Here is a 26024-nt window from a genome sequence, read left to right as displayed (position 1 = left end):
TCTCCAGGTAGAGCACTATGCAGCTGCGGCAGACTGTGGACAGACAGAGCAGAGTTCAGTTATGACAGTGGTAAGACAGTCCGGTATGATTGAGAGGTTTAGTGAGGGCAGTAGCTCTTGGTCTCCAGGTAGAGCACTATGCAGCTGCGGCAGACTGTGGACAGACAGAGCAGAGTTCAGTTATGACAGTGGTAAGACAGTCCGGTATGATGAGAGAGGTTTAGTGAGGGCAGTAGCTCTTGGTCTCCAGGTAGAGCACTATGCAGCTGCGGCAGACTGTGGACAGACAGAGCAGAGTTCAGTTATGACAGTGGTAAGGCGGGCAATGATGTCAGAGGTTATATTGTAATGCAAGTTAACAATAATTTTGAAAGACAACTATGTTTAATGATTCAAGAAAAAGAACTCGTAGTTTTTAAAAAAAATCCTGGAAGGAAAATATAAAAAAAAACTTCTCCAAAGATAAGAACTAAAAATTTAAAAACCTAATTTGGATGATCGATTTGTGAAGGACTTCAGGATTAAGATTCAAGAGCAGTTATATCAATGTCCATCACAAAATGAACTAAAACTATATCAACAGAAGGAAGCAAAAGATTTATCTAGTATCTTGTGCTATAAAAATAAAGATATCTATGAGGATTTGTAAAGCCGCAAAATTTGCTACAGTATTTTCCTTTACACTACCTCGGAGAAATATAGTTAGAAAATAGTTAGTAATAGTTAGTTTGATAGTTGAAAATTGTTATACAAGTTGGTATGGTACGAACATTTACGAAACAATATAATGGACTGTAAATAGCTAAAATTTAAAATGTCGATATGACGAGGATCCTGACTGAACTGCAGGCCCATGTATTATTTAACAGACACGTAACGGTGATGTGACATAACACAGTTGTGTAACGTACCGTCTACATGTTAACTGATACCGCGGCAGACAGCCTGGACTGTTCATCTCCCAGACACAGTAACGGTGCTGTGACATAACACAGTTGTGTAACGTACCGTCTACATGTTAACTGATACCGCGGCAGACAGCCTGGACTGTTCATCTCCCAGACACAGTAACGGTGCTGTGACATAACACAGTTGTGTAACGTACCGTCTACATGTTAACTGATACCGCGGCAGACAGCCTGGACTGTTTCATCTCCCAGACACAGTAACGGTGCTGTGACATAACACAGTTGTGTAACGTACCGTCTACATGTTAACTGATACCGCGGCAGACAGCCTGGACTGTTCATCTCCCAGACACAGTAACGGTGCTGTGACATAACACAGTTGTGTAACGTACCGTCTACATGTTAACTGATACCGCGGCAGACAGCCTGGACTGTTCATCTCCCAGACACAGTAACGGTGCTGTGACATAACACAGTTGTGTAACGTACCGTCTACATGTTAACTGATACCGCGGCAGACAGCCTGGACTGTTCATCTCCCAGACACAGTAACGGTGCTGTGACATAACACAGTTGTGTAACGTACCGTCTACATGTTAACTGATACCGCGGCAGACAGCCTGACACAGTGACGAGTGATTTTCCACTATCGAGGGCCCCGCAATTACTTACTTTGTTCGGGTTAAATACTATAAATCGTACAGTGCACTACATGCGAAGATCGTTTAATAAGTCCTTATAAAGTCCAAGAGATAGAGCTCGTAGAATTGAAAAAAAAAACATTTGTTCGTAAGCAGCATTACTGAATAGACGCTGTCAAAATTTCAACTTGATCCATCGCGTAGTTTCGGTGCTATTGTCGATTGAAGTGAACAACTTTTGTTTGTTTATAATAGTGGAGAAAAGTTAGTTTCGGGCAGAGATAAAACATTTTTATTTGAAAGGCTTAACGCCGAAAGAAACGAAATCTAGTTTGTGTGCCGTTTGTGACATATCTGCTCCTGTGTTTACAACAGTTTACAATTGCGTAAACGAGTTTAAAAGTGGCCGTTCGGATACAAATGATGGACATAGATCGAGGCGACTACTCCCGAAATGATCCGGGAAACGATTTAGAACGATCGATGAATTAAAGTGCGCGAAGTAGTTGAGGCTACAGGGATATCACGAGGTTCAGTCGCTTCGATTTTGCATCAAACTATCCGCGAGATGGGTGCCGCGATTGCTAACCGAGGACAACAAGAACTATCGTGTGGGCGGCGGCCAAAATGGCCGAATTGAATTTCGAATCGTTGCAGCATCCAGCGTATTCACCAGATTTGGCTCTCAGTGGTTTTTCCTGTTTCCAAAAAGAGTAGTTTTCAATCTTTTTAAGGACCTATTGAATGACCATCGTACGTTAAATAATTTCACCTATACGTTATTAATTTTTGGTCTAAAAATATTGTGAAAATTAAACTATTTTTTATTATTTTAACCCATTAATTTAAACGTTGCATTTAAATCGTAGATTTAGCAGTGCAATTAAAAAGGTTCTATTCAAAGTTGGAAAAGTAAAAACAGATCCACTTTATTTTGCAAAATGCATGCAAGCTGCAAATTTCGTAACAGCATCAAAGCCATAACAAACTATTAAAAAAGCACAGTTTAACACTATTAAGACATCATTTTGAAAGTTTTTATATAAGTCTATAAGCTATAAGAAACCTTAGATCAAAAAATGTATTGTCATTAAGTAAATTCAAATACAGTATTTAGTTTTCATGAATTCTATCTATCGTACATTAAGAACTGAGACTGAACTAGGAATAAGGCTGACAAATATTCAGGGGGTGAGTGGTGAGGGGTGGGGGGAGAGCACAATAAAGCACAGTTCCGCCGAGCGGCGCGGCGTCCACAGCTGATCCCCGACAAGGCTATCTACATTATGATAACGACCCGCTTCGAGAAGAATTCTACCCTCTCGGGTGCCCCCTCCCCCTCCCCCGCAAGCTTGAGCCCTCTGAAACTCGGCAGAAATAGCGTTTCGCGACAGGAATTGGAAACCGAGGGAAAAACTTTCCCTGCTGCATATTTTAATACTTTCCTCTCGCGCGCTCCGCCATTGGGAGAGATAGAGCGTCCTTCATCGATTTTGACAACCTTTCCACACCGTCCTCACCGGTACCGAGAAGGATGGACTTTGTGTAACCACCACACTTACAATGTGCAGTTTGCGTGTCAATGTTGTCTGCAGAATACGTGTCACGAAAACAACGTCCTGTAGAATAGTGAGGTGAGAATTGCGAAGGGTCAAATTAATGCTATTTGAATTTATTAGTCTTTAACAGTAGTGAATACAGCCCGAACAAACCCACGAAGCATGAACACGTTTAATATTGTGAACTAATAATAAAACATAGCCTGCATTATATCGACAAGTATTTATTCGTTAAACTAATTAAAATGTTTGTTATCGTGATAAAAGTAAATCATTTAGTAACCTAAACACACTAATTAAAAATCTACAACTAAACAATTTTATAACCTCGTATTTCTTTTTTTTACCAATGCGGCGACTGCAGTATTGTGTTCGCAATACTCGCTGTTAAGAAACGAACTTGTAATTACAAAATGAATACAAAAACCAGCCACGTTGAAAAGGAACACAAAACCCGTAAAGGTTCTAAAATGTAGGTGGTGGCTACAATGGGAGGAAGTCGAGCATGTTACAGGGTCCACCAAGTGTGATACATAATTCATGTAGAGAGCGAAGGTGACGTGTTCCGGATAATTACAGGGTGAGACGAAATGTCTTCATCGGGCGAGCCGGTCGGTGTAGTGTGAACAATAATTACCGTGTTGGATACTGCCTTCATACGGCTAATTGGTCCGCTTACTCTATCGACAAGATCGTGTCAATCAATTAACGTGTAATTTGTCTCAATTACTTGCAACTCCGTCTACATTGTAGAGACACACTCGTACACACAAGAGTGTTCATGATTCGCGAAGGGCTACTGGAAATGATGGACAGAGTCATTAGCAAGGTAAAGGTTGAATGAGTACTGAAGGATCGAATTTCCGATCAAAACCCATTCCAATGAGACCGCCTCCATGAGCATGGACCGAGGAGCAAGCAGGGGCATCGGTTATCGGACTCACAAAACAACCCGACAAATGGATTTCGATCCCAAGGGTCGAAATGGTCCTTAACCCAATAAAAGGTGGATTTAGCGACTGTTGGGCCCGCCAGTCAATACTACACGGCCGGAGTGTTCCGCAGCTTAGCCCGGAGTGGTGCGGGGGGAGGGGGTGAATAATGGATCAGCTGAGAGGATTGTGACTGCCTTCCCGCCGGCGCGGGGCGGCCCACTCCCGCCAAAACAGTGAAGTGGAAAATAATCAGTACTGTGACCCACGTGAGATACTCTGATGAGTTCTGAGGCGGTTATGATAACGGTTGCTTGATTTGCACGTTGTATAAATGTTTAGGCCAACAGCTGATGACGATTGCTTATTGCAACAGACGTTGAGGCGGGGCGGTAATTTTCCATACCCGTAGAACTGGCAACAGTGTCCCGCGGGGTGTATAGGGGGGACTGGACTCTTTTTGTGCGGAGTACTCTAATCTTAATGAGTGCAATAGTGTCATTACTCACACTGCCAAGAGCCCTCAAGACATTTTATTTATTTTCATGAATAACTGAGAGATCTAATGGTACTTGTAGCATTGGACAAGATTCACTAGGACACAATCACTTAGTGCTCACAACAGAATCCAAAAATATATTGAACTTCACCGTAGTCTTCTCAGTCCTTCCAATCTGGGTCTGAAGGAGTTCAACAAACATTTGCGAATGCTTTGGACAGTTTTCGCTAAAAATTTCGTATATACCTAATTATAACGCCATTTCGAAAGAAGAAGAGTGAACAAGAATTATTAACAACACACTCGGTAGGCTAATATTACTACGAAACACGTTAGGAGATTAAAGTTTCTAAAAACACAACCGACGCGACTCCAATGTATCCGACATCTCAGGAACATAATTGTAACACAGTGCAAAGTAAACTGCGAGGTCGTAAAGTAAGTGTTCAAACTGAGTAGTATCAATCTTAGTGTACTTAGCAACCGAAAGAAAGTTATATTTCAGATCTCACAATAGTCACTGGTACCAATGTAGTTCGATGACACTAGTTGAAGCGATCTTGCCGACTATTTGTTGACTACCAGCCGATCTCGCTATGTCGTAGCTGTGGTCGCATTTATACTTTCTCCTATTTACGATAACATTTGACGATGTTTGTTTATTGCAACAGATCTTAAGACGGATCAGTAATTTTCAATGTACGTAAAACTGGCAACAGTGTATGAGGGGGGCGTAGTGGGGGACTGGACTCCTTTCGTGCGGCCTACTCTAGTTTCTTTCTACGGGGGTGAAATAAGCCCTCACACGCCAGTTTGAGATTTCGATCCTTGGCGAGAGCTAGATCTGACTGAACTAAGAGTATTAAGGAGTTATCCTCGACACTCGGCTAGCTACAAGTAACAAAAATGTGCATAGCGTTTGGGAAGGATTATTTACTGTGGTTTCATTTTTGTTAATTTATAAATGACGTCTAGAGGTCGAACTTTGCAACTTTTGTCGCTGTTTACCACACCCACGCAGAGCGGCTGCAGCAATAAGTCTACTGTAAAGATAGAACTGCTGCCTGCCAGGTACGAATGTCTTATTCCATGAAACATTACTTATGATGATGAGAATTACAAATGAGTTGCTTTAATAAAAAGTGTGAAAAGTTAATCATTGTACAAAGTCCCGTTTCAATGGTCAAAACTTACTCTCACTTCAGCATTGTTATCTTCTATCAGTGTAGCCTACTTTGTGTGCAATAAGACAGTTTGTCTAACTAATGAATATAACCTTGTTTATGTATATATACTGATTACCATTTTATGTAACTAAAGTTATTTTTGGAGCTTCTATTACAAACAGTTTGAATTCGAAAATTTAACATTTCTGCACATGCCTTTTTGAGGGGTGCAACGGATTACTAAAAAATCATCATTATTATTGGTTCCGTCAGCGATCCAGGGATCCAGAACCCTAAAATTGGCAATTTTGGCAACATTTTAACAAACCATTACTATTATTTAAATAATTCAGTATTACTGACATGCACTGCTGAAAGATCGTTCTCGACATTGAAACGGGTCAAGAACTTGTTAAGGAACAAAATGGGGAGTGAGCGGTTGACTGCACTTGTCTTACTCTCTGTCTACTACGGGAAAATATCAGTTTCTCCAGAGCAAGTACTAGATACGATGACTCAGAAGTCAAGAAGAATTTTACTTTTGTAAAATCTCGTTAACTTGTTTTCATTTCTCAGTGTGGATTTGTATACCATGCACTGTGTTATGCAGACAAGAAGAGCACATTTTTTGTAACTAAATTACAACATAAGTCTAATCAATTCCAATTATTAATCCTGCAGAACCTACTAAAGAAATGCCTCTACAATTAATTATGAATATAAATCGTCAATGGAAGTTATTTAGAGGCGTCAAAACTTTTCTATTATTTAGCTTTTTAAAGTTGATTTTTTCCGGGAGAGATCCCCCAATTTCTTCTTGATCCCCCAAAATTTTTTTCTGACTACGTCACATTGGCCAGTAGGCTATATCCGTCAATGTTGAACGGAAGATTACTAGTACTGTAAAACGTCATCCTAGACGTTAACGAGAAATGTTGACGTCGCAATGCCTTCCTGACAATGGCCAGAAGTCACCCCCTCTCTTCCCTTGCACCCCCCGGGTGTGTAATCCACCAGCAAATTGATAACAAATGAGCCATCCACCCTGTAATTATGCGAGGACTGTCGTGTCGCGGCGGGCGTCAAGCTTTTCAATTACCCCGGCCTCTTGACGCCGCTTCATTTGATGACTCATTAAAGTGATGATGCGTCTCCCGACCCTCGGATAACTCGACTGTTACAGTTAACCCGCTGCTGCCTACACATTCTGTTCGTGTCGATAGATTATGATTACGGTAGGATGAAACTTGAGAAGAGACGCTAGGAAATGACGAGTAAGATAGTGAAGAGACGGTGGGAGGTGCCGAGTAGGATAGTGAAGAGACACTGGGGGATGATGAGTAAGAGAGTGAAGAGACGGTGGGAGGTGCCGAGTAGGATAGTGAAGAGACACTAGGGGATGATGAGTAAGAGAGTGAAGAGACAGACGCTGGGAGATGACGAAAAAGAGAGTGAAGAGACGCTACGAGATGACGAGTAGGAGAGTGAAGAGACGCTGGGAGATGACGAGTAGGAGAGTAAACACAAGCGATCCCCAGCTAATGGTACAGCGGGCCGGACACTGCACCTGGCTACTCCCAGTCTCACCGGAAGCGGAAACCCTGTACCGGTCGCTTGAGTGGGGCGGGGAGGGGGAATACATGATGTGTGGTGTAGCCGTGCCCCGCGGAGACAATCTCGCTAGGGTCAGGTCAGGTGTACCGGTAACTAAGCGGTTGGTTGAGAGCTGCCGAGAAGGCAATTGAAATGTTAGTGACACGTGAAAAATCAGTGGCCCCAGTGGGGAGTGATGTAATACTGTATCGCAATGAAAATCTATCTCGTATTCCAATAGCATCCAGAGAAATGTACGTGTGGGAACATTATCCGTAGACCTACAATCTAATCACTACTCATAAATGTATAGGTATCATTATATCATTATAGCCTACATTTAGATTTTCAGAAAAATAGCCTAGTATTTTGTTTGCACAAACTTTGAGATGTTCAGCTCCGTTTCATTGTCAGAGAACTTCCTATAATGGGTAGTTTACACAACTAAGCTAGATTAGTTCTGCCTTCTAGATGGTTTTGTTTCATACTTTTCATAATTGAAAGGAAGTTCAAGATTCACTGGTATATAGTATGTTTGCCACAAAATGCATGCATTGTTAGGACACGTTGCTAGCTCACACGCTATACGCGTGACGAGGCTTATAGCACCGATAACTGTCCAAACAAATTTAAACTTGGCACAAAAGTAAATCTCGGAAATACCTGGGCTAACTTTGGTTACCGGCCATTCAAATATAAAAGAATTATAGCTCCGTTATTAAAAGACGCACAGAAAAAGTAAATAGTTTTAGATTACAAAATATAAAATGGTAAATCCAATAAGAAATTTTGATTACCAAGACCGGCGAAAAAAGCTGACAAGTTTGAACTACAGTAGATACAAAAACTGATCTTAAAGAAATTATCGCGGCTAAGGCCCGCTTGGTATGAAATTTCGTTTCAAAATGGCGGCCGATGCAATTTAAAGTAAACCAGAACTCCGTCATTTGTGAATCTGGATAAATGTTGCTTAATGTGCAATCCCAATAGTTCAGTTACAAATCTACATACTTCTTTGTAATGTAGACGGGAAGGACTATTTCCCTTTTCTGCAGGATACGTTTACAATAGAATGAAACACAATTTAACGAAACCTGAGCTAAAATGTTGCTGGCCACATAACAATCGGCTCAGAGACCAGCGATGAAGTGACGGAGAGCAAATGATGTATTTCACAGTTACTCCCCCCCTCCCCCCACACTACAACATCAGCAATCTCACCCTCGCGCTGTAACAGCTGCACTAAAGTCATTACTCTCTAGACTCCAAACCCTCTTTATATGTAACCAGTGGGCCGTCTTTTATTGGCAATTTCTCAGCTCTCTGGCCAGCCCGCAGACTCTCACACACCGGACCTCCCGCACTGTCCCAGGTAACAATACATGGACGGATAAACCTAAATTTTAAAATTACATGTACTGAAGGATTGAAATAAAATTTATACAGAGTGAAAAAATGACGACGACGAGCTATTCACTAAACAACTATAACAGCTCGATTAGTGTATTGCAAGTGAGGGGTGGCGCTCAGAAAAACTTTTCCTATTCAGTCTTTATTTGTCGTAGCGACACAATAAATACGGCATACAAATCTTAAGCTCTTAAAGTGACCCATATTTTACTATTCTTACAAACCTTTTATAAGACCTCCCGTTATAGGGTTATAACAGTGTAAACAATTTTTATGACCACCATTTTGAAACCTAATACGATATATTTCTGGAAAATGTTTCAAAAGAGGCTAAATAATTTTCAAATTTTTAATTTGATACCTCTATTTAGTTTAAATATATAATTTCCCCATACAATACACAAACAGACAGTAAACTAACCAAGATAGGACTGTACTTTATTTCACATTTCTTATTTACTTTGACCTAACAAATGAAATGGTAAAGTTTAGCGCAATTTACGGACATCCTGTACAGATCGCTCGTTCCTGACACAATACCTGGCCGGGGACCAACGTATGTAACTGTAAATATGAATTTATCGCATTCCAATCCGTGGAAGGAGATTCGCAAATTACCAAACACTGAATTATAACCACACTTTCGGAAATTAAACGCGTACCGTTGATTTAATTAAAAATGGAAATTTACACCTGACACAATCCCCCCGCCTGTGTGGGAGGAGGGGTGTGGAGGGGGGGGCGTGCTATTAGTGACATAATTGCCGAGAGCCGGGCGTGAGCACGCGCGGACAGACAGACAGACAGACAGACACATGCCGGCACGTAGTGTGGCCGGAGCTGCCGGTGCTACCTTCCGGGACGTGAGGAGGCCAGGGGTCACGTGACTAGCACAGCTACTTGGCCGCAGCAAGGCTGTGTGCGTCCCTCCCTCCCAGCTAGCTGTGCAGCGTCAACACGAAGGGTAATAATTAGCTATAGAAAATAACATTCTGTGGTAACTAAACAAACAACTAAACTATCCACGGAGCGCCTCCAATTGACTGAAGACATTACTGGAAAAGTACCAAAATTCGGCACAATAAAGACATGCACTTTTATTAATTGTCATGTCATTTCGGGCGCAAACTTAAATTGAAATACTTGCAGTTCATTTCAAGTACAGAAGTATGTATAGAAAATGTTGAGAATGAATATACATACAAAACAAATTCCAAAACGAAAGTCGAATCCGGAAGAGAAACTTGATTTTCATATCCCTTTTTTGGAAGAGGGTTAACAATAATTACATACTTATAAGGGGGGGGGGAGGTTATCGCTTGCAAACTTCAGCAGTATATCCGCCACAAATAACTTTTGAATGTTCAAATAAGATTTTTTTTAACATCAATTTTAGAAAATTAATAACAATTCAATGTACAGTTTTTTAAGTTTTGTGTTTTTCCACTGATATGTTAAAAAGGAAATTCTACAAAACTTTCAAGTATGCCAAATAATAGACGTTAACGTTAAATATTTCTCAAATTTTCATCTTATAAAATTGTGGAGTCAGTTTTGTCCCAAATTGTAAATCTAAAACCACAATTCCCTTAATTCCCGATTCTTAATTGCTTGGTAAAGGAAATATCTATTTTGGAAAATATGCACTACTATTGGCTTTATCAACAAAGTGTTCATCGCTTGATAATCTCTGCTCCTTCACCTAACCTAACACTTAATAAATGTCGTATTATAAAAATATTAAATTACTCCATAGTAAAATGTCCATCACATTCATAGTTGCATTGAACCACTGTTAAAGATTAATTGTATTGTAGATCGGGAATTTTAGAAGGGGAGAGGGTCTTTTTATTCCCCCTTCCCCTTCACCTCTTGCAGAGTACATCAATTTGCGACAAACGACATTCTCAGCTGTTGGAGTAGGGGAAGGGGGGAGTGACATAGCCAGCGCTTAAGTGAGGCTTCAGGGTATAGACAGGACATAAGGGTCACTTACTTGTGAAACTAAACGGCTAAACGGTTACACAAGTGATCCTTGATCTCAACAAACTGACACCATAACAACGAACCTCTTGTATCAAATATATAGTCACGGAAAAGTAGAGTTTTCCTATGGTAACTCCCAGGAAGCGTTTTTACTATCGTTGACAACAAAGAATGCAGACACTGTTAGTAAATTGGTGTCTTCACAAAATAAATAAAAGAAACACACACGCGCTACAAATCCCATGGGTACTTTTCACGTTAACGTTGGGTCGATCTTTACGTTACTGCAACTACTTGATCACTATCGAGGACGGAGAAACAGACGATACTTACAGGAATGGGGACATTCGGCCATGGTGGTGGCGTCGATGAAATATCCGTGGCAGAGGACGCAGACGAGGTGGGGGTTGACCTCCGTGAGGCGGACCCTTCCTCGGGGCTGTTGAGGCAGCGGTGGTGCCTGCATCCTGGAACAACACAAGGTCGGTCAATGTCATCTTACAACTATTCAGTGAGTTTATGTAGGATAATATTAAAACCCATATTGTTGTATAAAAGGTTATTTCATGAACCAAACATATATATGCTTGGAACAGTAGAAGCTGGTCAAGGTTCGCAAAATCCCAGAAGCTCAAAATATTCAGCAAGATCTACCAACTATATACATGTTGGATCCAGAATTAATGCAAGTTGGTTCTATTGATCTTCGTGAGAATTGGACGATTGAAGATTATACAAATCCGCAGCATAAAGATTCACGATTTTTCGAAATAAGCAAATGCTCGAGTATCTATTCTTCTAAAATGCTCCACTTCTTAAAAAGGCTGTACTAACAAGACATTCCTTTTTACGTAAATTTAAAACAACTAAGGAAAAGAAGGAATGACTTCTCGTGACTTCGATAAAAAAGCGAAACATTTTTGTCAAGAATTTCAGGATGAATTTCCCCGTTATCAATAAATTGAAGAAACTCCAGGACAGGGACCGATTCCGGGGGAAAGTTCTGTTCTGTTCCCGCACTCGCAGGCGAGGGCACGAGCGCACGCGTCGCGGAAGCAATAACCGGTGCGTGAGACGTGAGTTTTATCGAGAGAGACAGATGGTACAGTGGGACCGTCCCTGACTGGTCCGTGTGTTCAGCATAATAAAGCTGTTTATGTACACACCATCACATTCTGGAGCCATTTCGAGAGCGACAAGCGTGTTTGTGCGTTTACGGCGCTTCCTCGCCACACATCGGACTGGGATAAACACCACCAGAGACAACGACACTCGCGCGCGTTAGTCAGGAGCATTCTGTCAACGGCAGCAAACCAAATCACCATCAAATCGTACGACCGAGACTAAGAGTAACCATAAGTAAAATTATATCTAGCAATCAAATCATTACCCAAATATCAAAAACACTTCACACCAGTGAGTAGCATACATTCGCCATAAGACTCGAACTTATTAGGCATTTACATGACTAAGAGTGAGAATTGAAAATTGCAAATATTCTTCATTGCATTGATCCATCCGTTTTATGCATCCGCTGTAGTCTCGAGCTTACTGGGCATCTCAAGACTTACAGTGAGAATTGAAAATGGACAAATTGCATTGATTCGTCATATCTTTGTACGACGTGCCCAGTGATCATGATGGGACAAATGAGAAGTGAAAGTGATAGTGTCTCTCCACAAGAATCCCGGCAAAACAATCCAAAATGCAGCAGGATAAGTTCAAAGTGTTTTCTCAACAATCGGTTTCTGCAATAATCAACAAAGCCATATCTTCAGACAAGAACTGTACAATACGCAGCAGTACACGCGTCGTTGGGCAGTACCAAGCAATGTGCTCAGACAATGTCAGTAAGGTGCTGACAAGACATTCGGATCCCAGATGCTAAACCCATCTTCATCATACAGACGAGCGCTTTTCCGCAAGTAAATGATCTTACTGTTACCACAGAAAAACGTTTCAAGAGGGTTTCCGTGTGAGTGAATCTAAGTTGTCGTAATGTAATGAAATTGCTATCAGAATAAAATATTACTTTTCAGCCAAGTGAACAAAAATGTTATCGAAGCGAGTCAAGCAGATAAACTCGGGACTGTCTATCATTTCTACTTACTGAGGGAAAAGTAGCTGAACGACAATTGAACCGTTCTCATTTACTATTGAACCGGTCCGTGGCGATACGTTCCACCCCCATTCGTTACTGAGTTATCTGATCCGACACCCCGCACACTGAGCGGCAAAGGGTTGAGGGGGGAGGGGGATGATCCCACACCCCACAACTCGTCAAAACACGGAACTCTGGCTTTAGCTGATTGTTTCACTGACCATTCCGTGGTCGCGCCCTACACCTTCACACTTCCGAGCCCCGGCTGGCCGCTTGTGGTTATTTCATTGGTGAAGGAAACAGGATTTTCCGGACATTTGCCATCGTTCAGTGAAACAAAAAATCAGTAACACTGCGTTTCGAGATCTGCAATCTGATCTCTTCTTCAGATACATGTTGTTGACTTAGGCGTGCCAACGTGTTAGGTTAGTTATTTACCTGAAGAAGACATCAGATTGCAGATCTCGAAACGTGGTGTTACTGATTTTTTTGTTTCAATGAACAATGGCAAATGTCCGGAAAAATCCTGTTTCCTTCACAATTGTTTGAATTTTTGAAGTTCATCGTTAAAAATAAACTTCAAACAAAGAATTTGATTGGTGTTGCTTTTCCACAATGAGTAAAGTACGTTGTATAGGACTGTAGAAAAGTTTCACAGTTTGTCCCATATGTATAAATGTGCTATTTATACTTGCATTGTTGTGATGTTTTATTTGGGCAGTAAATTACACATTCCGCACTATAGTTTAATACTCTTGACACAGTTTTGATCCAAAGACTATTCTGTGCAGATCGTCTTTAATGAAAGGCAGTACTAAATAAAGGGATACATTACAGTGGGATATGACTTCTATAGAGTTAAGTAGTATAGAAGTGTGTACTCTCGGCAAAACGGTATCTTCCCGCCCCTCTTCTGTTTACCTCCGGGATCTCATCGAGCGGCGAGTGAAGTAAGAAGAAAGGCTGACCCTCCCCCCCCCCCCACGTGACAGGCAATTGTCCTTGAAACGTCGTGTGAAGGATGGCCGCCCTTGTTAAGCTTTCCCCGAGACTCCCCTCAAACCCAGTTTTTCTGCCGCACTCCCCGTCTACGCGGAAATGACCGTCGTTAGCGAGACTCGCCGGGCTCTCCTGGCTTTGTCCTGAGATTTGCCGAGTTTCGCAACAAAAACCACTCGCGCTTCACAAAAACTACAGTTTGTCCAAGACTGTGAACTGATAACGTCGGCCGAGTAGTCAAATAATACTTCGTTTAGTTACGTTTAACTTGTCACCGAATTTGTGCCCGTGTGGTATCGATTGTCCAAAGCGAGATCTCAATACAAAAGGCAAGGTTAAACAGACGTTTTTAAACTAAGTGTGATTTTTCGAACTCGATTGTCCTGTTGAGTGTTTTTGCGATATTAAGCATTCGTCTCGCGAGGGACTACGATCAGAACTAGATGTACGAGGATGTCAAGATTGCAGCCGCTGCTCGTTTGTAAAAAGTAAAAAAATAATAAAGAAATGTATAACGTAATGATAGATTTGTACTTTTACCACGACGCGACGTGTTTACATCAGAAATACTACAGAGACACAGAGCACTACTACCATACTACAGAGACACTGGCAGCTTTACATTCGTGTTTTAATTACGGATACAAAAACAATCTAATCAAGAAACATCACAATGTCCCATATATGAAGGTGAATATGGTAATGCGAGTTAAAATTATAGCATAGTATTGTGTTTTTACAGCACTTTATTGCAAAAAAATACCATAAGTATTAATAAAAAAGTTTTATTGAAACTAATCAGATCGTTTTAACGTGTTTTTGGGCTATACAAAGTGTGGGCACTAAATACCGTGGAAACGACAATGTATCGTTGAAACAGAGGGTAGCCGCAAACATTACATTGTGAAGAACTAATGTACAGTTCGCAAGTGTGCAGGTACGAGTAACAAGCTAACTGCCAACAATGGAAGCGGCGCGGAGCGGCAACGAGCTAAACGGGTCAGCATTTTACAACCTGTGTACGGTTTACAACGTGTTTCTGAATTGAAACTGTCAGATTTAAACACAGATTGGATCCTCCCCCTCCCCCTCACGCACACCACCACTCAACTGATTGTGTTAGAACGGTTTTATTCCGCTCCTTGAGGAACGATGTAGCGTTTCCCCTACTTCTTCCTTCTGCTTCACCCCCTCGTTTGTGACAGCGTAACCTTGGAAACGAGAACTTTTAAATTGTTCTGACCTCTTACAGTGTGGACGAGATGACGCAAAATTATGAAAATGTGTATACAAATATCAGATAGACGATATTATTGCTTCGCGGCTGAACTTCTTACTGTATTAACGTACAAGGGAAGTCCAAGCCAGTTTCGTTAAAAACCCCTACAAATTTCAAAATTTGTCTCCGTGCTCAATGTCAAAGAACTGGTTGCATATTTCAGGATAAAACAGTTATATTTAGTTCCATATACATTCAGACGTTTCCTTCCATTCCTAGAATTAATATTAAATGATATGAATCAAATATTGTTTGGGTTAACAAATACTTGGGATAATTAGTGTAACCTAAATTTCATTAAACGTAATTAATTAGGAAATATAATTAATAATACATTCAGTGACTTCTCATCACTCCGAGACAGCGTAGACTACGCCTCGTTGTGTTCATTGGCATACCTCAACAATTGATTCAACATTCGTTTATTACACAGGCTAATTGATTATCCATAGCGTTGTTATAATGCAATTATTTTTCTAATACTATGAAGGTAAATTATAAAATTATTGCTGATCTATGGACGTACTTGACGTGTCTTTATAGAATCTAACTTACGAATTGACTTTCATACATTTCTCTGTAGTTGAAGGAATGACTATTATTAATATTATAAACATTAGTTTGGATTATCGATACGTTTACGATAACTTTACGCCGTAGCTACCAAGTCGCGAGATACCCAGGACTGATGCTTGGGTGAGACTATCGGTATAATAGTGCACGATACGTACGATAACTTTACGCTGTAGCTACCAAGTCGCGAGATACCCAGGACTGATCTTTTTGCACGGAGTACTTGGGTGAGACTATCGGTATAATAGTGCAGTTTATATCGATACGTTTACGATAACTTTACGCCGTAGCTACCAAGTCGCGAGATACCCAGGACTGATCTTTTTGCACGGAGTACTTGGGTGAGACTATCGGTATAATAGTGCAGTTTATATCGATACGTTTACGATAACTTTACGCCGTAGCTACCAAGTCGCGAGATACCCAGGACTGATCTTTTTGCACGGAGTACTTGGGTGAGACTATCGGTATAATAGTGCAGTTTATATCGATACGTTTACGATAACTTTACGCCGTAGCTACCAAGTCGCGAGATACCCAGGACTGATCTTTTTGCACGGAGTACTTGGGTGAGACTATCGGTATAATAGTGCAGTTTATATCGATACGTTTACGATAACTTTAAGCCGTAGCTACCAAGTCGCGAGATACCCAGGACTGATCTTTTTGCACGGAGTACTTGGGTGAGACTATCGGTATAATAGTGCAGTTTATATCGATACGTTTACGATAACTTTAAGCCGTAGCTACCAAGTCGCGAGATACCCAGGACTGATCTTTTTGCACGGAGTACTTGGGTGAGACTATCGGTATAATAGTGCAGTTTATATCGATACGTTTACGATAACTTTACGCCGTAGCTACCAAGTCGCGAGATACCCAGGACTGATCTTTTTACACGGAGTACTTGGGTGAGACTATCGGTATAATAGTGCAGTTTATATCGATACGTTTACGATAACTTTACGCCGTAGCTACCAAGTCGCGAGATACCCAGGACTGATCTTTTTACATGGAGTACTTGGGTGAGACTATCGGTATAATAGTGCAGTTTATATCGATACGTTTACGATAACTTTACGCCGTAGCTACCAAGTCGCGAGATACCCAGGACTGATCTTTTTACACGGAGTACTTGGGTGAGACTATCGGTATAATAGTGCAGTTTATATCGATACGTTTACGATAACTTTACGCCGTAGCTACCAAGTCGCGAGATACCCAGGACTGATCTTTTTACACGGAGTACTTGGGTGAGACTATCGGTATAATAGTGCAGTTTATATCGATACGTTTACGATAACTTTACGCCGTAGCTACCAAGTCGCGAGATACCCAGGACTGATCTTTTTACACGGAGTACTTGGGTGAGACTATCGGTATAATAGTGCAGTTTATATCGATACGTTTACGATAACTTTACGCCGTAGCTACCAAGTCGCGAGATACCCAGGACTGATCTTTTTACATGGAGTACTTGGGTGAGACTATCGGTATAATAGTGCAGTTTATATCGATGGTTGCGATACAACGCGATATGACACGATACATCATTGTGTCAAATAATGATACAAACTCATCTAAAAACATGTTATGATTGTGATTCATAATTTTAGTGGTTGAAATATTGAGAAACTCAAGTGAGGAAGTATATTTCCGGCCAGTGGCGTAGTTGTGTCCATGGGGTATATAAGGGTGGGGCTCAGGGGGCTAAAGCTCCCCCCTCCCAGAAATGTTGAAATTGTAGTAGTTTTATTTAAGCCAGAACATATTTATGGGGTCTTATAATCAAAGCTCCCGATGTTTACCATGTTGAATACGTATTTAGAGGTTGTAGGTGTAGAATTTCACACCTAATCAACCGTCAAGGTCGATGTTTGATACTTATCGTGCGCACAGACAGAAATAATTTCATTCACCAACAAATGACGGAACGGGCTTCGCTCAGCCAACAACACTTGTGAATTTATTTGTTATAGACATCTAATATAATTTATGACACGGTATAGTTTGCTTTTTGAACATTTTGACGATTTCTAATGTTTAAAAATGATTCTAATTCAGACAAGACAAGTATCCTTACCTCTTAACTTTAGGAAATGGGATGTCATTCTGAGAAAATAACAGACAATTGCATTACCCGGGGAAAGATTTTCAATCCACTGATATTATGGTATATTTTATACCTAGTACGCCACCCAGCGTCTCAATCCCCTTTTGAATAAATTTCTAAATACGCCAGCCCACCGCTCGTACCTACGATAAGAACGGGGTAGATACCAAAGCTACAATTGCTACTCGGTACCGGTAACTTCATAATACGCTGTCATAAAATTTTCCCTAATTCCATAAACCTTTTAACAACACCTCTCAGTGCAAAACACTGTGAATGATGAACACCTTTGTATTATCCCCCACAGAGAGTGAGTGGACTTTGACCACACAGCGCGGGGCGCAGTGTATTTGTACAGTGGCATGGCCCAGACCGCGAGAACAGAGTGAGAGAGAGAGTGTGTGTCTGTGTGGAGCGAGCGAGAGAGAGACAACAGATGGTCGGTTTAATTTGGTAAATGGGTGGGAGGGAGAGTGATGGAGGGGGAGGGGGAGGTGGTGGCTGTAAGTGAAGTGAGACCGATGGCGCAGACAACGCTCAATTATAATTTCCGATATTCCAATTGTGCGGGAGTGAGGGGTTGGCGTACGACTGACCTCTTTTATTGCTACCAGTTGAAATAATCTACGGAGGAACAAAGGAAGTTTGGTTATACATTTTGCAAAACGTAGTTCTGCAAATTTAGTAATTCCATATAGTATATTGCATAGCAGAATGTTATATCTAAATACTTTTAATACCCATACAATATCCAAGAACATTAGGGTTCTCTTAAAGTACAGTTGGAATATACCATTTGTTACTGTTGTCACGGTTACGGGAATGTAATTTATAGCAGAAATGCCAGCGAACACGGGATAGCGGTATGGTATTTACAAAATTAATAGTCGATCTCAGCGAGCACACACCAGGACGGTAATGTGTGGGAATGTTACATCTAGATGTGACACACATTACGTCATCATCAAATATCGGGGGGGGGGAGAGGAGAGCAAACTAACATTTAAACCTGTGCTCCTGTTGGTACAAACGTGCGCGAGTACTGAGGACCTGTCCTCACCGTCCGTCACGCTCTGAAGTCGATTCATCGAGAGTTGAGAGCGATGCGCCGCCCACCACTGTCGTGACGTAATGCCAGGCCGATTCACATGCGCAGCAGTCTGCGCAACCTGTTATATCCGGAGGATCGGTTGTTATAAAGTCCCTGGCTCTGAAATATTCGGAATCTACGCAGTCCACGTGAACTTTTCCTGGTTTCTCTCACAAACTAGTCAGTCTTGTTTATATATCGTGGGTCATGACGTCAGAGGCTCACCACCCTGTGACGAGTGTGTCACTCGTAACACCCTATGAATAGCGTGTAGGGCGCGAACACGGGTACCCAAGAAATCCTGTTAGTAAAATTACAATAAACATGCCTAAAATTTTAATATTTTAAAACAATTGTGGAGATGTGAGAGAGATTAGTAATTTTCCACGCCCGAGGGAATTCCACCTAGAAAGAGGTTATGTTAGGACTCAAGGAGAGCTAAATCTACTAAAACATTCTTACAACTTCCCCGTTGATGCTGGCTGGTTAAAATATGTAGGTCTATTGAAAGTGTTTCTAGAGTAGAGATGACCGTAGTTATAGGCAGATTTGAAACACTATCACTCTGTATTGATATGAGAAGAGGTTGTAGCAGTTCCTTGCACAATTAACACATCTAAGGGCAGGAGTCACAGCTCACAGTGGCAAGTCGAGCCCTAAGTGAGTTTACAGTCCCCCACCTCCCCTCCCCACAGCATCATCACCGCAGGATTTGACTAATCCCGGCGACAAATCCGTCTGTTGGGTCAATCAATTAAACATCCGACCTCCCCCCCGCACCCCTCCAGCTCCGTGACACATTGAACTTGTGAACTACACAACAAGCTTTGGTTCACCGCACAATTACGGTCACGACGCTCCGCTCTTTGTATTACGCGTGCATTACAATCGCCTTACTTGCTTAAGTTGTAGCTAGACAAATAGGCTAAAAAATCAAATAAATTTAATAAAAATGCAATTACGCAAAATAAAAAATCATTTTAAATATTTTTTTGTAATCAAGGACAGAGCTCCATATGGCACTTGTTTTGAAAAAAGTAGCAAAAGAACGGTCAGACAAAAAGCTGTGTGTTAAGCTAAGTACAAAAAGCTTGAAGCTTTTTTAACGATACGTGCTTTCAATTATTTTACATCATATGAACCAATTTGTTAATGCGAAATGATGTTATATACGGGAAATATCAAGCTCAATCTCCCCACACAGACCACAAGCCGAGGGCCAATTTGTTAATGCGAAATGATGTTATATACGGGAAATATCAAGCTCAATCTCCCCACACAGACCACAAGCCGAGGGCCAATTTGTTAATGCGAAATGATGTTATATACGGGAAATATCAAGCTCAATCTCCCCACACAGACCACAAGCCGAGGGCCAATTTGTTAATGCGAAATGATGTTATATACGGGAAATATCAAGCTCAATCTCCCCACACAGACCACAAGCCGAGGGCCAATTTGTTAATGCGAAATGATGTTATATACGGGAAATATCAAGCTCAATCTCCCCACACAGACCACAAGCCGAGGGCCAATTTGTTAATGCGAAATGATGTTATATACGGGAAATATCAAGCTCAATCTCCCCACACAGACCACAAGCCGAGGGCCAATTTGTTAATGCGAAATGATGTTATATACGGGAAATATCAAGCTCAATCTCCCCACACAGACCACAAGCCGAGGGCCAATTTGTTAATGCGAAATGATGTTATATACGGGAAATATCAAGCTCAATCTCCCCACACAGACCACAAGCCGAGGGCCAATCTGTTAATGCGAAATGATGTTATATACGGGAAATATCAAGCTCAATCTCCCCACACAGACCACAAGCCGAGGGCCAATTTGTTAATGCGAAATGATGTTATATACGGGAAATATCAAACTCAATCTCCCCACACAGACCACAAGCCGAGGGCCAATCTGTTAATGCGAAATGATGTTATATACGGGAAATATCAAGCTCAATCTCCCCACACAGACCACAAGCCGAGGGCCAATCTGTTAATGCGAAATGATGTTATATACGGGAAATATCAAGCTCAATCTCAATCTCCCCACACAGACCACAAGCCGAGGGCCAATCTGTTAATGCGAAATGATGTTATATACGGGAAATATCAAGCTCAATCTCCCCACACAGACCACAAGCCGAGGGCCAATCTGTTAATGCGAAATGATGTTATATACGGGAAATATCAAACTCAATCTCCCCACACAGACCACAAGCCGAGGGCCAATTTGTTAATGCGAAATGATGTTATATACGGGAAATATCAAGCTCAATCTCCCCACACAGACCACAAGCCGAGGGCCAATTTGTTAATGCGAAATGATGTTATATACGGGAAATATCAAGCTCAATCTCCCCACACAGACCACAAGCCGAGGGCCAATCTGTTAATGCGAAATGATGTTATATACGGGAAATATCAAGCTCAATCTCCCCACACAGACCACAAGCCGAGGGCCAATCTGTTAATGCGAAATGATGTTATATACGGGAAATATCAAGCTCAATCTCCCCACACAGACCACAAGCCGAGGGCCAATTTGTTAATGCGAAATGATGTTATATACGGGAAATATCAAACTCAATCTCCCCACACAGACCACAAGCCGAGGGCCAATCTGTTAATGCGAAATGATGTTATATACGGGAAATATCAAGCTCAATCTCCCCACACAGACCACAAGCCGAGGCCAATTTCCAATGTATAAGCACACGACCTGTCTCTTCTTAGAATCGATAGAAAAAACAACTATAAGAGACGCCTGTCTATCAGCTTTTGAAACATTTTCTCTGCGAATTTTCTATTCAAATACGAAAATGTTTAGATCAAACCGTTTTAATTATTCTCAACCTTACTGGGAAATTGATGATCGAGATCTGGGAACCTGAGTGATTCACACACTCATGAACACCTTTGTCGTGACAACAGCCCGAGCAAGATGTCTGAGCGTGGACAAGCCTCCCCTCACTGCAATAACCATAACAGTTTCCGCCTCACATAGCTTCCGGTTCCGCCGTAATAACGTCATCATCGCACTTCCTCCAAATCGCCGACTGATGATGATGACACCTCCATCCACTGCTGCCCGCTCCACGGTGGATGTACTACTCTAATCTTCTGTCGCCTCTGGCCAGTGCCCATCTCTAGTACCGGATAAACATCTATAGTCCTGAACATGAAATCCTGTTTAACAATATCTGAACGAGGATTGTCTTGAACATCAAGCCCCATCTGTGGAAAATGAATAATTTATTCATAGCCGTTACTTTATTGACGGAATTCCACTGTAAATTTAATAACTATTGAAAGCTTTCCTTAGGTTTAACAAATTTTAGCTTCCTAACTTCGGAGTATTTATGTTTTTAATGTCCTGCCTATAACCGGTTCAACTAGTCTTCTGCGTAATTGATAACGTCTTAAACCCAATCCAAATGCCGGAATGTACAAACAATGTTACCAATGTGCAAGTATACATTGACTATTGCTATTCCATTGTTTTATTGATTAAATGTTAAAACATTATGGTGATTATCTTTTAAAAATTTAACATATCAAGTTTTAATCATCTGTTTTTGAATAATAGTTCTAGTTTTTGTTGTTAATATAATTCTAGTTTCTTCTAACTATATGATGTCCAGAAGACTATTAAGCTATACAGTATTTTTATTTTCATTTTTTTTAATGTTCTCTGTAAATATTTTTTCATTATATACATTGTCAGTGAGTCGTAAATGTGGTTATAACTGGTTTACAAGTTGCCGAGATATACAACATTCTAACGAAATGGATGTACATAAATAATTATTTGATCGTATAATTTGTAGTTATGGGATGTACATTGAACGAATGAGCTGAATTTCTAACACAACACAAATACTGTACAATGCAAGGAAATGGAAAACATATTTGAACTTTGTATCTAATCGTCTGGTAAGAAAAATTTATTATGGGCTTTTCTACTCTTCTACCTACAACTTTAGACGAAACATTAAAAATATAGTAGGAAAGGAACCTCCGATAGTGGTAAAGCGAATACTTGAAGGACTATACTTGAATCAAGTAATAAAGGTAAAATAAAATAAAAATAATATAAAGTGTCAAGAACGTGTAACATTCATCATATAACATAATTCAGAATAAACTGCAAGATTTTAGGCTATGATGACGCAAATTCATGAACCAATCAATCGATTGTCAATTTTTCAGAGTAAGAACACCATGTGCATGTAAAGAATAACATTTATCCTATTGGATAGAAAATATTTCGTCTGCCAATTTAATTATTTATGTTTTTAAAACACCATAATTCGCACTTATAAACAGCATGGGAAGCGGCGACATAGAATATCGGCTCTCCGTATCAATCACCAGCCAATTAGCGGTATACAATAACAGCCAGACTGGCACAAATTGGACCGGATTTTGGAACGGAAGGGTCACAGAGGGAAGGGTGCGATGTGGTGTGAGGTGCAGGGGGGGGGGTGAGGAAGTTTGACAGACTTCCGACACTCAAAGTGGACAACAGTCGGACACGATCGTACAGCGATTATCTGAAACAGCTTCTCTTTCAGAAAATCTCTTCATAATATGATGAAGAAGAAAAAATACGATGTATTATACTATATATGATGTGTATACTGTACACTGATGTGTATCACAGTTCGAGTATTATACTAAGTAGCTCTAAGCATATAGTTTTAAAAACAGTATTACATATTCTTTATACCAGTGCTTAGTATTTTTTATTTATAAAGCACAAACGTTAGGTTCCAGGTTTCATTTCTGATGAAGAGAGAAGCCAATTTTGAACCCCGGTGGAACTGTCCGGATGTGTTTATCATCGGACTTCCGCATTTAATCTTTGATGACGTGAACTTAAAACATTTGACCAAGTTAAATTTCCGGTGAAAGAACTGAATTCGGCATTGAAAGTGGATTTCAGGACTCTAGAAAACGGTCTACACTTCCTGGCGGTTTACAATTCCCACGGAATACCACTCAGACCGAGTCCTATTCCTTACAGAAATCTCACTCATTTAACAAAAAGACATTGCATTTGGTATATCAGCCTCCACAAATGGTAGGCGGTACGATAACATCAAAGAAAAAGGTGAAACTGAGAAGTGTCACTGGAATGATTGCAATAGCGCGATCCGACGGCCAGACCTAGAACTCCTACTAGCCCTGATTATGACACCTCCGAAGGTTTAATAATCCAGAGTACTACCAATTCCTGTGAGACGTCCGGCTTAACCACCTTAGTGGAAAACAACATTAAAAATAATTATAACATGGAACCGTTTTATTCTGTTGGTTTTCGAGAGAAACTGCAGTTCTCAATGTGTCAAGCAAGACCTCGAACTGGCGCTTCCACAATTCAGACGTCACTGAAATAATGGTTATGTTACAAAATAATTAATTAGGCACAGCAGTTTTCTAGTCGGTTTCAAATGATTCACAACGAAATATATTAATAAAATGTTTAGTGACAGGCAAAATATAAAAAGGATGAAGAATAAGAGCCACGAAACTTCTTCCACATATTGATATCTGCAAAATTGTTGTAGAATTAAATCAATTTAGAATTTTATATTATATTCACAGATAGTAAACCTTTCTGGTATAATGCCGCCAGCAGCAGCAACAGCAGCAGCAGCAGTAGTAGTAGTAGTAATAGCGGTAGTAGTAACAGTAGTAGTAGTAATAGCGGTAGTAGTAGTAGTAGTAGTAGTAACAGTAGTAGTAGTAGTAGTAACAGTAGTAGTGAGAGTAGCGAACAGTATAGTAAGTAGTACGAGATGCCGATCGCTTCCTCATTCATCAGCCGAGCCTGACACGATTGACCGATACTCGCCCACCGACCCACTCATTTTTACTGATTGCTTTTTAATGGCGCCACGACCGCCCGCCTCGAGCGCCAATCCTTCACTTCTCACACCTTCACACCCTCGCGCCTTGTGGCCGGCACATCCGTCTATATGTTCACGCATAATAACATCTTTAACATATTGTTGACGAAACTTTTGCTATTAAATATTTTCTGTAAAAACCTTAACGATTTCCCGTCGTAACAAAGCCGCTTAGTGAATTACTAAAAGCAGGAACCACCAACTGCACAGCGATGATAAGAACTACACTATGAACTCGGAGAGATCTTGTAAGTGAAGTGAGGCCGAGTGATGTCTGAACATGGCCATGGACCGTCATGGTCACGCATAGTACGAGACAAGTGTGGGTCCACGGTAGGCTGCGGTAGGCGCGTCACCTCTCCCGCTAAACCTACAGCAGTAGACACCGTCTGACTCGTCTGATCGTCGTCTGTCGCATATCACAATAAGAATAAGGCGGCTCTAGCAAGGCTTCGTGTGTCAAACGTCACTAGAACAAATTGAAAACAATTATAATCTTATAATACTAGTATTCATTAACGTCTTCATGTGTAACAAAAAAATTAATTTAAAAAGAGTCATAATAATTATAGTAGGTTACGGACATCCCTTAAGGATTTACATGTTTAATGCGATGAACGTTTTATAGAACGTATAAATGGTAAAACTGTATAAGAAAATTTAAAATTTAACAATTCAAAGATCTGAGAGAACGATTCAATATTATCTCACGAAATTAGTACAAGATTATTATGTATGAAACAATCAAAACTTAACTTCACTTAGTGAAATTTAAACTATAGGCTACACTATCTCAATTTTATTCATGTTTAAAATAAAACAATGCATTATTTTAGTCGATAAAATCCTGATTACAAATACTAAACATTACCTTGCGTTTAAACTAACTTTCAACTGAGGCAAAACAAATAATATTCTGTAGCCTAGGTGATCTCATCACGCATTGTTAATTGTTGTTGTTCCTTCCCTTAAATAATAGGAAATGAACATATAAGTAGGAAATTGTTACAGTACGTCCACGGATTACAGCTTGTAATTCATTTATGAATGGATGAAGTGTTATTTGTTTTTAAGAAGACTAATTCATAAATTACAAATTGTTAAATCACTATTCTACATTTTGTTACATTTATTTATTACTAAAATATATCACTGCTTCCAGTGATCTTTAATACTATAACAAGTGTATAACGCTCCCTATCTTTAAAAGTTACTGCGTGGTCATAACTTTAATCCCCAAAATTTTGCT

The 26024-nt window shown here is 40.5% G+C and overlaps 1 protein-coding gene across 2 annotated transcripts in view; it reads right to left on the bottom strand.

Annotated features, from left to right (window-relative positions):
• Positions 1-26024, bottom strand: part of LOC124363255 (polycomb group protein Psc-like) — a 109993-nt gene that overhangs the window by 29239 nt on the left and 54730 nt on the right. For both annotated transcript variants that reach the window (XM_046818458.1, XM_046818459.1), the window contains exon 2: positions 11028-11161. In XM_046818458.1, the coding sequence (XP_046674414.1) occupies positions 11028-11160 (133 nt within the window). In that variant the 5' untranslated portion in view covers position 11161. The remainder of the gene's footprint in view (positions 1-11027; positions 11162-26024) is intronic.

The sequence above is a fragment of the Homalodisca vitripennis genome, chromosome 5 (genome assembly GCF_021130785.1).
Source record: "Homalodisca vitripennis isolate AUS2020 chromosome 5, UT_GWSS_2.1, whole genome shotgun sequence".
Lineage (NCBI taxonomy): Eukaryota > Metazoa > Arthropoda > Insecta > Hemiptera > Cicadellidae > Homalodisca > Homalodisca vitripennis.
Note: the sequence above shows the minus strand (reverse complement) of the source record. Positions and strands in the feature narration are given on the sequence as shown.